This window comes from Magnolia sinica, chromosome 7, assembly GCF_029962835.1.
Source record: "Magnolia sinica isolate HGM2019 chromosome 7, MsV1, whole genome shotgun sequence".
In the NCBI taxonomy this organism is placed as follows: domain Eukaryota; kingdom Viridiplantae; phylum Streptophyta; class Magnoliopsida; order Magnoliales; family Magnoliaceae; genus Magnolia; species Magnolia sinica.
In genome coordinates, this window is record NC_080579.1 from 75,387,279 (window position 1) to 75,400,910 (window position 13,632).

Consider the following 13,632-nt stretch of genomic DNA (forward strand, 5'->3'; position numbering starts at 1 on the left):
GGTATTTATGATGTGGGGCTGCATTCTATCAAAACCCTTTTGGGAATTAGTAATTTGAAAATGTGCAGATTATATATATATATATATATAAATTAGGGCTATCAACGGAGTTGAGAGTCCCAGTTGAACAAAATAAAATTTTTAGATGGGGCCCACCACAACAGGCTAACCGTTTCATTTGTGGGTCCCACTACTGTAAATTGCAGCAGAGCCACCCATCTATTCCCCCTAGATGGAGAATAGATTGAAATCGTATTCGATTGGTTTTGGAGGGTGATGAATCCAGCGTTGTAGGGGAAACGGGCATGGAGGTTTCATTTAGAAGGGGATTTAGATGGAAGGAAATGATAGGAAAGAAGTATGGGATAGAAGAAGGTGAGTGGTGGATTAAGTCCTCACTTTATAGGTTTTCGTACTTGTGGAAGTTGGTGGTGTCCCTAAAAGGTAGAGTGGCTAGCTGCTTTTCAATAAGGGTAGAATAAGCTATTTAGGCTCCTCCATGCAGAAGGAACCTTGTTGATGAAGAAATTGAAGAATTGGTAGGTCTCCTTGAGTTGCTATCGAATGTCCCTGTAGTGTTATCAAGCATTGATTCCTCAAGATGGTTAAAAGATAAATCCAGTAAGTTCTCAACAAGGTTCCTCTATCAGTTGGCAGGGGATAATGATGCAATTGTTGGGATATCTCTGACAAGCTTCACAAGGCATTACAGTGCCCCTTGGAAAGTTGCAGCTTTCGGATAGCTTGTCGGAAGAAACAAGGTATTGACGATTGACAATCTGCGAAAGAGGAATATAATCCTTATGATTGTTTGTCTGCTTTGTTTCAAAGAAGTGGAATCTGTGAATCATCTATTCGTCCATTACTCCTTTGATAGCCTCTCCATTGCTCCTTTGATAGTGAGGCCTAGACTCATCTTCTCTAACTATTTGGTGTGATATGGGCATTTCCAACTTCAATAGATAATCTTCTTTTATCATAGCATTAGGGAAATTGGGGAAAAGGGTTTGGAGGTTGAGCATGCTAGCAGTGTTATGAGCAATATGGTGGGAAAGAAATGCTCGATGTTTTAGAAACAAGAAGTGTGGAGTGGTGGATGTTTTCAACAGGGATCTCCATGTAAGAGTGTGGGCGTCTGCATCAATTACACTATCTCAGCTCCAAGGCGATTGGATTGGCAGTAGTTTTGCTCTTGAGTTGTATTTTTGTATATTTGTATATTCTGGCTGTGGTCTTTTTTTCAATAAAAAATTTCACTGCCTCCAAAAAAAAAAGGATTGAGAAAAACCCCAACAGCTCTGTTTTATATCTTTTGTGGCACCCAGGCAGGTTTCAATGCGTGGTCCACTTGATATCCTAACATGGCTCAGGCAACTCCTGACGGAGTGAATATAATATAGACATCACGGTGAGCCCCATTGCAGTTTACAGGTACATGGTGTCCATCTATGATGACCCTACTTGATGGAGTTGGATACACACGGGTACGTTGTGGTGTAGGGGAGCTGCCTTGGATGTGTGCAAGCATGGCCATTTTCTAAGAAGATGCAAGGTACAGTAGAGCCTAGCTGGATAGATGAAAAACACATGAAAAAAGAGGAGAAAATAGCATTCATCAGAAAACATTACTAATACAGGAAACTAGGGGGAAAGGAAGGACGTTTACGCCATTTGTTTTCCAGAGTTCGTTTCCCATTTTGTTATTTGGCAAAGATGATTTTGCATGAGAAATATACTTGCTGTTTGATAATATTTGCCAGTGGCCCATGAAATGTGGATACATACAAGAGACAGACAGTAGTAAATTGGCAAATAGGACACATGGTGGGGTAGATGATAGATGGTGGCAAATGTGTCATGTGATGTACTTGAAGATAAACAGTGGCACATTGGCAAGCCTAGCATGATGATTGACAGTAGCACATTGGCAAGTGGGACACTTGACTATGGACAGCAGTCATACATCACATGGCAAATCAGCTCATTGGCTCATGTAGGCCACTTCAAACATGGACTGGCACATCTGGGACTTGACTATGGACAGTGGCGCAGAACGTATGGCATTTTGACACATTGGGCCATATATCACATGGATCCCCCTTTCTATAGGCATTGAATACTTATTTCTTACGAGAACGTTTGGATATATGAAATCCAAAGCAAAAGAATGGGAAAAAAACAAAAAAAACAATATTAAATGATTCATGACAACTATTGAAACACAAGAGTCCAACTTTGAATTTTTGTTTGGATAGCAAGTGAAAATCTTATATTCTTCTATCAAGAATTCAGTATAATGATTACTAGGTGGAATTTACTCTTTCTTTTGCTATCTAAAGGACACAAATCTTCAAATCAGAGAAAAAAAAACCCCCTTTTTACCTTAATCTGTGATATGACCTTTTAGGTTGGAGGTAGGGGTGTCAATGGGCAAGGCCTGGAGCTGGCATCAGCCCAGATTTTGAACTGTTTTCAATTTTGCCTGAGCCAAGCCAGGGCCATTGACAGTCCTAGTTCGAGGTGAGAAAATAAATGACCAAATTTTCACGAAAAAAAATCTGTTGTTGAAGAATGCCAAACAGTGGAAAGGAAGTTTCCTGAGAAATTACATATCCTCTCCTTCCACAGATTAAGACAGGCCCTCCAAGAAAAAGTTTATATTGCAAACAGAGGTATTTTCCATCGTGTCATCATCAAGCTTTGCAGTTACGCCACTCCTAACATTCCTAAAACAGGAATCATCTCAAATGCAATGACTACAGCTCTATGTATTCTGTCGAAGGCAACCGTCTTCCTATCAAAATATTCATCTGCAACAAATAACAGAGTTTTTCTTCCTTCCCATCTGGACGCTTGCATTCAACAATTCAGAGGGCCCACTACTACTTACTGCTACGACTACAAACAGAAGGAAAACATAACAGCTCGGGTGAGGGCGTGACTAACCCGTACACATCAGTTATGCAGAACACAAGCACAATTTTCCTTCCCTATCTCATCTGCAATGCAAGGAGTCTGTATCTTCCCATCCTGGAACCAGCTTGATCGCTTCTTAATCAGTTCGTCCATGAAATCATCGAGCTTGTCGACGTTGATGTTTGGCATCACCACAACATGAGCAATGTTCCCCTGGCAGGCGAGCTGCCAGCGACGGATGAATTCCTCATCACGTGGGCGCTCGAACACGACGGTGCTGCTGAGCTCGTTAAGCATGGCACCAATGCCGGCAGCTCGAAGCCGGTCTTTCAAGTAATGGGCGTTCCTCAGGCACTTCTGGACTTCCTTCCGGAACCCTCCATAGCCTTTCCGGTTCAAGGTGTACCAGAGGAAGATTGGGGCATGACCGTTTCGGCTGCCCATGATGGTGGCATCCCTGGAAGCAAGATACTCAACATTCCTCGAGAGGGTGTTGATGTGTTCCAATCTCGTTATCTGAACGCCGCATGGCATTGGGCATCCAACAAACTTGTGCCCAGAAACACTCACACTCCCGATTGGCTTCTTAAATGTCACCTTTGGCGCCTGTCCAGCAGAATCATTAGAACTCAGATAAAAAAAAAAAAAGAAAAAAAAGAAAAAAGAAAAGAAAAAGAGCCAGCCATCCTTGGCCTTGCTTAGGGTCATGGTCACCAGCAAAACAAACATTTTGCCGCTGAGCACAGTTCTGTACATGTGGCGCCCATGGTTCGGTGATCCAGATCCATCAAATGCATCCTATCCATGATGGTGGATTCCCCAAAAATGTCCAGACTTGATGATCCTGAACCTTCAGCTTTTGGCCCTCATTTTGTTTGACTTGACCATTGTTTTATTTTATCATCAACAGTCTATTTGTCAGCCACAGATTATAAGGGTTGGGATGTTTCTATCTGGAAGATTTTTGGAGCATCCTCATCCATGATGCAATCCATATCATAGGCAGTTGATCGCTAAAATCTCGCCCAGCATGCAGAGACCATGCACAGCAGCTGATTGTACATTTGCTAATATGTGGGCACTCGATTCCTGGTGGGGGTAGAACACATACACGCTTCACAAAAGGCATCATGAGCCCAAACAGAGCACCATCGCAGTGAATGTAGAACCGGTCGTGTTTGAATCCATTATCTTCAAGTGTTTTAATAACTAGATCGAGATCATCGACAGCTCCCTTAACAGTTGTTCCTAAAACATGTTAGGAAGCACAACAGTGAGAAGACATGAAGTCGAAGGGAAGAAAATGTTCAGAAAATTGGATTGGAAGGGCTGTCTTACCAATGTTGACATTGATTATGGCTGGTTTGTCTTTGTTCTCGAGGAGTTTGGTCCTGAAATCTGCACAATCAATCTCACCAGAGACCAGAGTATCCACCTTTACACATTCCATTCGGTACATCCGGGCTGCTTTAAAGACAGAGTAATGAGAATCCCGGGAAGCATACAAAACACCATCTGGGAACACTTCCCTCCTGCAGCACAACCCAAATGATAAAATAACAGACTCTTTTCATGCTTTGTGAAGAAACTATGTAACTTGGACACAAACATGTCTCAGTGTTGGACATGGATATGGGATGTGGTGGATTTAAGAAGTCAGATTCACTGACACATCCATAAAACATTTGAAGAGAAAAGATTGCCTGTGCCCAGTGTTCATGGAGAAGTCAGCGCACAAGAATCTCCCATCATCCAACGATAGGAAGGAATCTTAACACGCAGTTCAAAACAGACTTTTGAAATATTTATAGATTCCTGCGAACAGTCATAATGGTGGAAAAATAAATGCCCACCAACACTCCACACTCTTCGGGCTCCTTGAAATCATGCTGAATAATAGCACGTTACATGTCCACAGAACATGAGTTGAATGGCACAATTTCAAACAAGCGCCATCTTCTTTTTTAGTTTCCTCCTTCCTTTTTCTTTTTTTTTTTCATGTTCCTGTCCTTGTTACATTAGAGAGATAAAATACAGTGAGGCAATTTATTTTATGTTTTTTTTTTTTTTTTTTTTTAATGCAATGCTATGCCAAGGGTATGTTACTGACCCAACCAGAATCCCATGTAGATTGCCTTCTGTACCGCAATTTGTGATGTATCCCCAGTACTCATTCTTCTCTAACTCCCAAAGACGGGCAAACCAATCTAACACCCCCACTTCAAATTGTCTGGAATGGACACCATAATTGCTTTCAATAAAGGGATCCCCCAAGTTGTTGATGGAGAAATGTTGCAACTGCCCTAGAGCACCATAATCAAAGTCCAGATTATATGGGTAACCTGTCACAGATTAAAATTCAAAAAATAAGAATATTAAGGAACTCTCAGATATGCAACTGGAAAGGCCTCCTGAACTAAATTCAGTACCTCGGATAATTATTATTAGGCATATTTCCATAAGATTATAACAGGGAATACAGCTAACCATAGAAGCTCTATCACTAAAGTTATTGAGAAATCAAAACCATATTTACTAGGAACTCATCGCAAACACCCCACATTTCTTTCTTGCTTCACTTCACAACCCTCTACCCATTGGTTAAAGGACTTGCAAGCCTAAGGCACAAGTGCCGGTGTAAGCAAGCATGTCATGGCATTTTATTGGACTCCCTTATCCATCTTTCGTGGCAGAATGTAAACAGTTGTCTAGATTTGCCATTGTTTTAAGAAGAACACAACTGGCACCACATTTTGTAGAAAAATCCCAGTCGTTTCCTAAAATTTTCAGTCCTCGCAAAAGTTCCATCACAATCTCAAATCTGAGATTCTGAAGGTACTCATGAATTCGATCTGTGAAGCTCAAAAAAAAAGTTTTGATCCATTTTGCAATCTCTAAGAAACCACACTGTCATCAAAATAGTGAATCTGTTGCATAAAAAATAATCTCAAACTACATGGTGCAAATTTTCTGCGAAATCATTGAATTCGATAGAGGATCATTGGGATCTCTCATCATGATCCTTGATCTTTAGGTTTTAAAAAAAAAAACTCAAAACCCCACATTCCAACTACAGAAAATGCTGCCAACAGTATCCAAAGCCAGCCAAAACCATTTGATTCCATTCATCTTCAAATCCCTTGAAAAAATCTCAACTAATAAAATATAGAATCTTGATCATTGCTATCAATTCTCTTTTAATTCCTCATCTAAAACTCAAGACTTGAAATTCTTGACATGAAGTCTATGTGTCATCACATGAACACTAAGAACGCCTTGTTTTCTTGAATACCATAAACCAAGGTGGGTTATCACAAGAGGCCTCCTTTTCTCCTTTTTCGGGAATTGGAAAGACCAACAACACTCCATTTTTGCATTTTAAAGATCCAAAGCCCCCTTTATTTTCTTGCAATTAATGTCTCTGACCGAAGCTTATTTTTTTAATGGAGCTTTGGAATCCAGAGAGAGAAGAGGAAGAACTGCAACTTGCTCCCTTTAGGGAAGGGTATTTTAGAACCAAAATTGGTCAGCATTTTAGCAATTAAATAAGGGAAACCTGAAAACGACAAAAAAGAAGAAGAAGGGAGAAGATAATTATTATCATCCTGTCACTGTAGACACACCAAAGAACTCCAATTAAATGTTCTCGATCATAACTAACTAAATTCATAAATATATCTTGATATGTTATCCAATACATCACTTGGCACAATAAAAGGAGCCAGAATCTTTAGTGATGGAAATTCACTGTATAGCCTTGCATCATCCTCTCCCAGACGGAGAAAAACTCAACTCCAATGAGTTCAATTGGGTCATTTGTCAATGTTGATCCCCCATCCGGTTTAGCTGTTAGATTTTTATATGCAAATGATTTCCATGTTTTGGAGATGTGTTGAAGCTTATTTTAGTCATCTTGTGCAAAGTAATTTGGTTTGATTTGATCATATGGCCCTTTCATTCACCAGATACTATTTCTTTTCAAGATCAACTGAAATAATTGATACATTCTCCTGAAGTGTCCATAGATCAGATACTTGAAAGGATCCTTGCCTGGGGTATTCCATTCATATTCATTTTGGATACGTCCTCAACCTAATATGATGTTTTTTCTTGCTTGAACACATGACACACTAATTCCCACATTTGTTTTGGTTTCTTCAATGACATGAACATGCAGAATTTCTCAGTCTAGCAACTAAGAGATTTGTCCCTTTGCTTGAGATTTTGACATCTCACTACAATTCGCTAGCATGTAAACCAGCCCTAGATATCATTCGTTTCCTCAATGACATGAAAAAACATCCATAGATGTAAACATGCAGAACTTCTCAGTATAGTCACTAACAGAGTTGTCCCATTGCTGGAAATTTTGACCTCTCACTAAAATTTGCTAGCATGTTAACCAGCCCTAGATGTCACCAGTTTCCTCAATGACATTGAAAACAAATGGTCTAGAATGCCTAACAATGGGACCTACTAGTCAGAACTTAGAAAACGTCTATATTATGCAAAGACACAGGATACATATCATACAATTTCCTCACTGGTAAATTGGCCATAACTTGCTGAGATCTTCCCTGAATTGTGTTATCTATGACCCATTGGAATGGTACTAAACAAACTAAACAATGGTACCAATTTTGTGCTATTTTAATGGTGTTACTTGTTAATCACTGGAGAACAGGTCATTGTCCTGCATGATGAAAATCAGCAAACCATTCATTCAAGCTACAAGATTTGATCTTAGTTGCAGCAAACTTCTACCAACGAGCTGCTCCCACTTTGAACTCGTGTTCCTTTTTTCTTTTTCTTTTTCTTTCTTTCTTTCTTTCTTTCTTTTTTGGTAGTTAATACTTGCTAACATTTTGAAATACACACCTCACTGCTCCCACACCCATATTCGACAGCTGCTTCAACTCTCGTTCAAGCATCGAGAGTTTGAACCCCAGCCTAGCAATTCAGCGATTGTCCCTCTTCATCCTTGTCATTGATCTCCATCAACGTAAGGGTTTGATCAATCATGCTTCGAACCCATATTTGGGCACATCTTGGAAAGACTCCTTGAAGGAGTTATCTCAAATCAATATATGGTTTCTAGGTTACAAACCTGCACCCTTCATCCTATTTGGATCCAAGATACTACCTTCTAGATTGTCAATATAAAATCAATTTAATTTCTTTATCAATGGTTTGATTTTCACACTCATGCTCTCGATCTCAGTTTTTTTTTTTTTTAACTTCATGCACATGGCCTAGTGTAGATTTTTGCCACAATTATTCGCTTATTGAATGTTGATCTTGAAAGAACTCTATTTAATTTCTTGTACTTCCAGTTTCAACCTAAAGATATGTAGTACCAAATCTCCTTTGTTGAGGTGGAGGAGAGAATGCCCTCAATAATGAACTCTTGAATCTTTACGAAAGGTTTGAGAACCTTCACAGAAGCTTCTAAAAGCTAAGTTACCACTTCAAGCAAGCTGAACACCCACATTCAAGCTAGATAGTCCTGATTGTGAATGACCTCAGAAGATATTTGATGTAGAGCAGGTCGCGGACAGTTACATGGCCAAGATGGATCAGAAAAGGCCCGGTCGACGACAGAAGTTGAATGAGTTATCTGACGTAAAATATATGATTTTGGGGTAGAACGAGCTACTGAAGCCAACCAACCCAGCTACGCCGGGTTGCGCAGCCCGGAATTGCGAAAAACCCCTGGATCGATGGTCGTTTCCCCGTTTTAATTTCGCTTTTACTATAAATAGTAAGTTTTAGTTTGATTATAACTCTTCATCCGTCGGGCTTTAGGAGTTGCGCCCAACATGAAAAGAGCTTAGAATAATTAGGAGAACGGTTTGGTGAGGCCAAATAGGACACTTACTATTTTTGGCCGAAAACCATGCGCACTAGTAGACATCACGACCATCTATAAATAGTAAGTTTACTATTTATAGTAAGTCGCGGATTCTAAGAGTTTGAGTTGTAGTTTGATTCTGATTTCTTTCCCATTGCTTGGTACCCCTATTTAAAGGGTTGTGAACTCGTTTTTATTCATCAATTAATCAATTTCGAATTTATTAGAATTTATTTCTATTTTCTGCTTTCTTTCCTCGTGGATTCGAGAAGTCTCTGTGAGGAGTCCAGAGAAGCTCCGTGGATTCGGACTAGATAGTCCTGATTGTGAATGACCTCAGAAGATATTGCTGCATTCATTCAAGTCACCTGTGACCTGGCCCATCAGCTCTTGTAGAACTTGAACAGATTCCTTCAACATAAACAAGAATGCGGCACTCAGTTGCCATCTCAGTTAGAGTATTTACAGACTTCGAAACTCCAACACTATCCCTAAATTTAGAGAGACTCAAAACTATCCCAAAAACTCTTCATGCTTTTCTTCTCTTTTCCACCTGTGCATGGTGTGCCATAATGGCCATTATGGGACCGTAAAGGCCATTACATAAAGGTAACAGTGGCAACCATTACACGTTACGGGGTTACAACAGCCACAATGGCCATTACAGAAAAAATGACCCGTAAAAGCCGTTACAGCTTCCACAACAGCCCGTTATGCATCCCGTAACAGTCCATTACAGGGCAGATACATGTTTTCAGGTTTTTTTTTAAAAGAAAAAAGAGATCGTAATGACCATTATGGACCTCGTAACAGCCGTTACAGCCCGTATCGTAAAGGTAACGGTGGTGGCCGTTATGGCCACCATTACCATTACGTAATACATCGCACCTAGGGGTTTCGGTTTAGAGTATCTGAAGAGGGCCAACACCTTCATTCTTCAACAAAATGATTGCAACATGATCACTTGACATTGACTTGGATACCTTCTTTTGTAGATTTTAGCTTGGCACAAATGCCATATGTACCATGTTACATGCCACATTATTAATGACTACATCCATTTGAATTTGATTTCAGATTAACACCCATTAATTACTCTACTTTTCCAAGAGTAAGATCAAATTTCCCAAACAGGAACCTAGTTTCTACATGCAAGTGAAAAAGGTGTGTTTGAATGTGATGCCATGCATGAATACTAAACTGCCTAGAATATTCAAAGAAATGAAAATCCTACATGTGACATTCTTAACCTGTCAATTGTACTAATAAGAACACCCAATGCAATAAAAATCTCTCACATCATGTTCCTTGGTCTACCCCTAATAATTAGGCCTGGCAATGGGCCGGGCACGGTCCTAGAATTTGAACCAGTCAGACTAGGCTTTTAGGTCGGCCCTATTCAAAATTTTGATTTTGCTAGAACCAGGCCCCCTATTGCAACCTCAATGATAGTTAACATAAAGCAATGAAAACCCTTGTAAAATATGATAATGCAAGAAGAAAATTAAGGTGGAATGCATCAAGCAAGCAAGTATTCACAAAAATTCAACACTAAAGGAGAGTTGAAAGCAAAATTATTAGTTATGTGTTTGCTCGAGATATAGATCATTGGTTAGGTAGCTTTGGTGGGGCCATGAATTACCTATAACTACGGATTACAGGAATCATGTAACCCTTGACATGGCCCAATGAGAAAGCATCATATCTACATGTTAGAGGTGGGGCTCACAGTGAAAAGAGCAAAAACATCATTTCATCTAGAGTAAAATCTTTGCTTTTCACTACAGGCCCCACCTCTGACATGCGGACATTACGCTTTTTTATTAAGCTATATTAGGGTTACAGGAGATTCCCGTAACCCCTAAGTCAGGTAATTTTGCATCCCTTTGGCGGTATGTACACTCAAAGAGTAGATTGGGGGCTAGGTAATTTAGGCAATATGCAAACTCAAAGAGTGGGGGCCATTTACTTTTGGTGGCGACAAATGGCGGACATCGTTTGGTTACCCCAGAAGTTGATTCAAGGTAGAAGGCATTGGGTGTTCAAAAGATCTGGAACCAAGTGGAAGTGCAGAACCTACAGTTAGTAACCCTTTAACTGCCATGTGAAAGAACCACGCTAAACGAAGGAGGAGGTTGAGGAGGAGGATGCGAATTCAGGGCAGCACAGCAAAGAATCACAGCATAAAGCAAAAGAACAAACTATGTAACCTCAGTTCATCATTTTGACTCTATTGCATATCTGGGGTGGTTTTTTATGTACTGAAGATCTATTCAAAATCAAACACAATGTTGGAAAAGTCCCAACTCGTCCTAGCATACACTCTCTAAACAATTTTGCCAAGGTTAAAAGAAATAGAAATGCTGAGGCGCCTTTCAAGAAGAGAGAGAGAGAGAGAGAGAGAGAGGTGCTGAGGCAACTTGTTTAAGAAGCGAAAGATGATGCGATATCCAGCACAGGATCTGGGCCACTCATCAGCTAGAGAAATTTAACATGCCATTTCCCAAAAATAAGTTCTGCCCACTCATCTAATGGTTGTAAACATGTGGCCCACTTGATGACCACTCATCAGACGGTCCATATTCAACGTACACGTACCACCCACTTAACGAGCAGAATTTGATGGGCCATGGCATAGTTACAGTGGCCTCATCTGATGAATGTCCTGAATTTCACATGCATGAGCACATGCGCAGCAAATCACCCAAACACTGCTCTTGGAGAAAACTCATCACAGAATTGAAACAACGACGACAAACTAGGAATGTATTTGATGAAAATTCAAAGATCGAACGGACGAAAAAAGAGGAATTCCCATTACCCAAATGATGCTTGGTTCTTTCGATAAGACATCTCCGGTACTTAGCCAACACGCCGGCCATGTAAGCTTCCCTTTCGCCAGTAACCTCATCATCTGCATCTGGTTCCGTGACGGCGAAACACGTCGTATGAACGTTCCGTCCGAGCACGATCTCTCTGCTGATGTCTTCCCCGTGATCTGCACCGTTGACGCCCGCAAGAGACTCGATCAACGGCTCCGATATCTCCTTAGGATCGAACTCTTCCGGCAACGGCTCAATCTTCTCGGGCAGACCACAGGAAATCAATCCAACGCTTCCAACCATGGCTCCTCGATGTCGAATCCGGAAAAATCTGAAACGTAAGAAGATCTAAGGTAAGTACGTGAAAATGTGGTTAGGATTTACACGGAAATGGCAAAAACGATTGAAGATCTTGAATAATGAAAGACATGAACGGTCAGATCGTGGTCTGGAATGAGAAAAACCCTCACCAGCTCGTCGGCCGTATCTCGGGAGACGGAGGTTAGAACGGTTTGCTGAGAACACGGTTGCGAGAGAGAGAGTTATATAGGTAGCGGGACGATGTGATCACCGTCCACGTGGCAGACTGATGGACGAGGCCCATGGATGGCCCTTTTTTTAAAACTCGTAAGAAATTAATATTCCTAAAGATCGATTGGCTGTTTTGAAATGGACGGAACATATAAAAATTTAACGGCTGTGATTCATAGTGAGAAAGGTGGGAAGAATAGATGGTTAGAATTTTCTTATTAGTATGATTTTTGAAATATTGACCATCTAATGCAAGTCCTACCATGTGAACGGTCCGGATTTAACGTATCATCTTCCACATGGATTGTGCTAGGTTTTCTATCATGTTATGTCATGTACGGCTGTAATATCATTTCCCTCTTTTCTTTTGTGTCCTGCGTCTTTGAACAGCATCCGTTGATTTTAGAAAGTAGGAAGTGGGGCCATATTATTAGCTAATCTAGACCATTGTCTTACTGTGCCCCACATCTGATGTACCATAATTAGATGATTTGAGCCGTCAATCTTGAAACTTTGTCAGTTGGATGTGGACAGTTATTTCTGTTTCTTTTATGAACTGTTTTATCTTTGGACCATTAATCTCGTGGATAGAATTTTCTGTGAAAAGTAATTTTATGGCATAGTCTTTGCACGTTGGATGTCAAAGATCAACGGTCTGGATCACCGAAAACTGGACTCCACATCTCAGACTGAAATTGCATTTATACTATTGAAAAGCATGCCGTGAATCATCTGACTACTCATTGAGTCGCACATGAGTCGCACGTGTTAGGCCCTTTTTGTTGACTGACTTGGTACAGGAGAGCATCTCTCTAATATGAGAGGCACGTGTTAAGAGAGACTTATTTTTTGGTATTACAAAAAAGAAATAATTAGGAAAACCCACCTGTCTTTTGTTCCATATTAAAAACCCGCTTACATAAATTATTTAAAATAATGCGCTTAAAGTTTAAAAAGCAGTAAGAAAATCGCTTGTTGAACCTTTTTTTTTTTTTTTTTTTTTCCAGTTAGCTTGTTAGTACACACTCCACTGTTCGCCGCCACCAGTAAGGAATCGATACCAATCGCTTGTTGAACTTAATTGATTGTTATGGACGGAAAAAGGGTTGTTAAGGCATGCATATGATCATTTTGCCCTCAAGGGCACTCATTTTCACCAGACTAACCCCAGGTTTAAGAAGAACATATAATGTAAATTGTGGGGCCCATCGTCATCTCGCCAGATCATCGGAACCGTACATCTCTTTTGTACGTTCATTTCAAGCCATGGGCTGAAACAATAAGGTCAATCTGAATAACAGGTGGTGCTACGTGGAGTCCATTGCAACAAATTGTCCTGTCAAGGGCTCTATGAGGCCCACTATGATGTATGTTTTTTATTCATACAGTCCATCCATTTTCACAAATCATTACAGGTGACAAGCCCAATAATGAAGCATATGGAATTCACAAGTGGACCACACCATCCCATAGGATTCAATGCTTACCGCTTGAAAAATTGGAAGCCACAAA

General features: G+C 40.3%; 1 protein-coding gene across 1 annotated transcript; it reads right to left on the minus strand.

Annotated features, from left to right (window-relative positions):
* Positions 1-2,637: 2,637 nt before the first annotated feature.
* LOC131251457 (serine decarboxylase 1-like) lies at positions 2,638-12,203 on the minus strand. The gene is made up of 6 exons (XM_058252158.1): positions 12,060-12,203; positions 11,589-11,920; positions 5,027-5,258; positions 4,255-4,448; positions 4,028-4,164; positions 2,638-3,522 (listed from the first exon to the last, which is right to left on the minus strand). Exons 2-6 carry the CDS (start codon positions 11,890-11,892, stop codon positions 2,956-2,958), a joined length of 1,434 nt encoding a protein of 477 aa, XP_058108141.1. The 5' UTR covers positions 11,893-11,920; positions 12,060-12,203; the 3' UTR covers positions 2,638-2,955.
* Between the last annotated feature and the right edge of the window lie 1,429 nt (positions 12,204-13,632).